The sequence below is a fragment of the Olea europaea genome, unplaced genomic scaffold, assembly GCF_002742605.1.
Source record: "Olea europaea var. sylvestris unplaced genomic scaffold, O_europaea_v1 scaffold256, whole genome shotgun sequence".
Classification (NCBI taxonomy): Eukaryota; Viridiplantae; Streptophyta; class Magnoliopsida; order Lamiales; family Oleaceae; genus Olea; species Olea europaea.
In genome coordinates this window covers 1-1,452 of record NW_019243883.1, presented here as the reverse complement: position 1 = coordinate 1,452, position 1,452 = coordinate 1, and the positions used below count along the sequence as shown (strand labels likewise).

At 36.0% G+C, this 1,452-nt stretch overlaps 1 protein-coding gene across 1 annotated transcript; it reads right to left on the bottom strand.

Moving 5' to 3' along the window:
• Positions 1 to 718: 718 nt before the first annotated feature.
• Positions 719 to 1,449, bottom strand: LOC111382803 (geranylgeranyl pyrophosphate synthase, chloroplastic; the record flags this gene model as incomplete). The annotated part of the gene is made up of 1 exon (XM_023006843.1): positions 719 to 1,449. A coding segment is annotated over one exon (555 nt), but the record flags the coding sequence as incomplete, so codon positions are not given.
• Positions 1,450 to 1,452: the final 3 nt, after the last annotated feature.

The following is a 1,452-nucleotide window of genomic DNA, read 5'->3' as shown; positions in this document are numbered from 1 at the left end:
AAGATGCAATTTATTCAACAATTGGATTATTGAAGTTATAGGGTTATTAGTTTAGGACCAACGGGGCCCAATTTATCAAGACACAAAAGGGCCGAGAATTTTCTTAGGATTTTATCTATTCCACACGTTTAGTTAGTCTAATGCGTAGAATCGGCTTCTGAGAATCTTCTTCCTAAAATGGAATATGGAAGAGAGCCAGAGCTCCTTCGTCCTAATCTTTTTGAAAAAAGATTTATAAGTAACTGTTAATGGAGTTGAAGTTACTAAATTTTAAGGAGAATAATCCAGCCAAAGTAATAGGAATTTGAATGTTTTTGAAATTTCTAATAGCCATTATTTGGCATGCTGAACTAAAGGGGCTCAACCAATTTTACCCAAGTAATAAAATATCCATGGGAAAGTGAATCTAATCATCCAAGAATGTGTAACTTGCAAAAGTGAATAGGACAACCTATACCTGTCCTCGTGTCAAAATTGGTTGCCATTCAACTAATAAAATATTGATCATGCATTGCACGAGGCCAAGTTTTAAAGGCCAGAAGAAGCTTTCATGAAATCACGTGTGCCACCTTGCTATATTGGACTATTTTAAGCAAGAAGACAAGAGTATTAAATCTTTTCGTCTAAAAACTAAAACTATTACGAGATCTAACGCGTGAAATCATTACTAACAAAAGAATTCTAATCAGGGACACAATAATCAAAGTTGAAGAATTCGTAGAGAAATATAATCAATCATTTTACATTCAAGAATATTGATACAACTACAAGCTCAACTTCGATAATCCATATCAATCTTCAAATGCACTATATGCATGAAAATCAACTGGAATTCCATTAGTATAATTATATTAAGTTCCTTAAAATGACAGAGAATTACAACTGACAAACACATCAATTATCCCTATAAGCAATGTAATTAGCCAAAGCAATCAATGGAGCAGACTTTTGAGGATCAAATCCAGCAAGCTGTTCTTGAGCTTCCCTATTCAATTTCTCAGCAAATTCTTTCGATTTATCGATTCCGATCAGCTTCGGATAAGTAGTTTTATCAGCCAACAAATCTTTGCCTGCAGTTTTCCCCAATTCTTGAGAAGATTTCGTGACATCAAGAATATCATCCACCACTTGAAATAACAGCCCAATACACCTAGCAAATTTCCTCAATTTTTCAACTTCTTGATCATTTGCACCACCCAATATAGCCCCCAAAACAACTGATCCCTCCAATAAAGCAGCAGTTTTGTGTATGTGAATGAACTCTAAATGGTCTAATCCGACGTCGGAATTTCCTTCGGAACATATATCAACAACCTGGCCTGCAACCAATCCTTCAGAGCCAATACACTTAGCCAATTCACCAATCACCCTCACAATCCTTTCACTAGGCACCCCTTTTGTGGCAACTGCCATATGCTCAAATGCATATGCAAGAAGTGCATCACCAGCCAA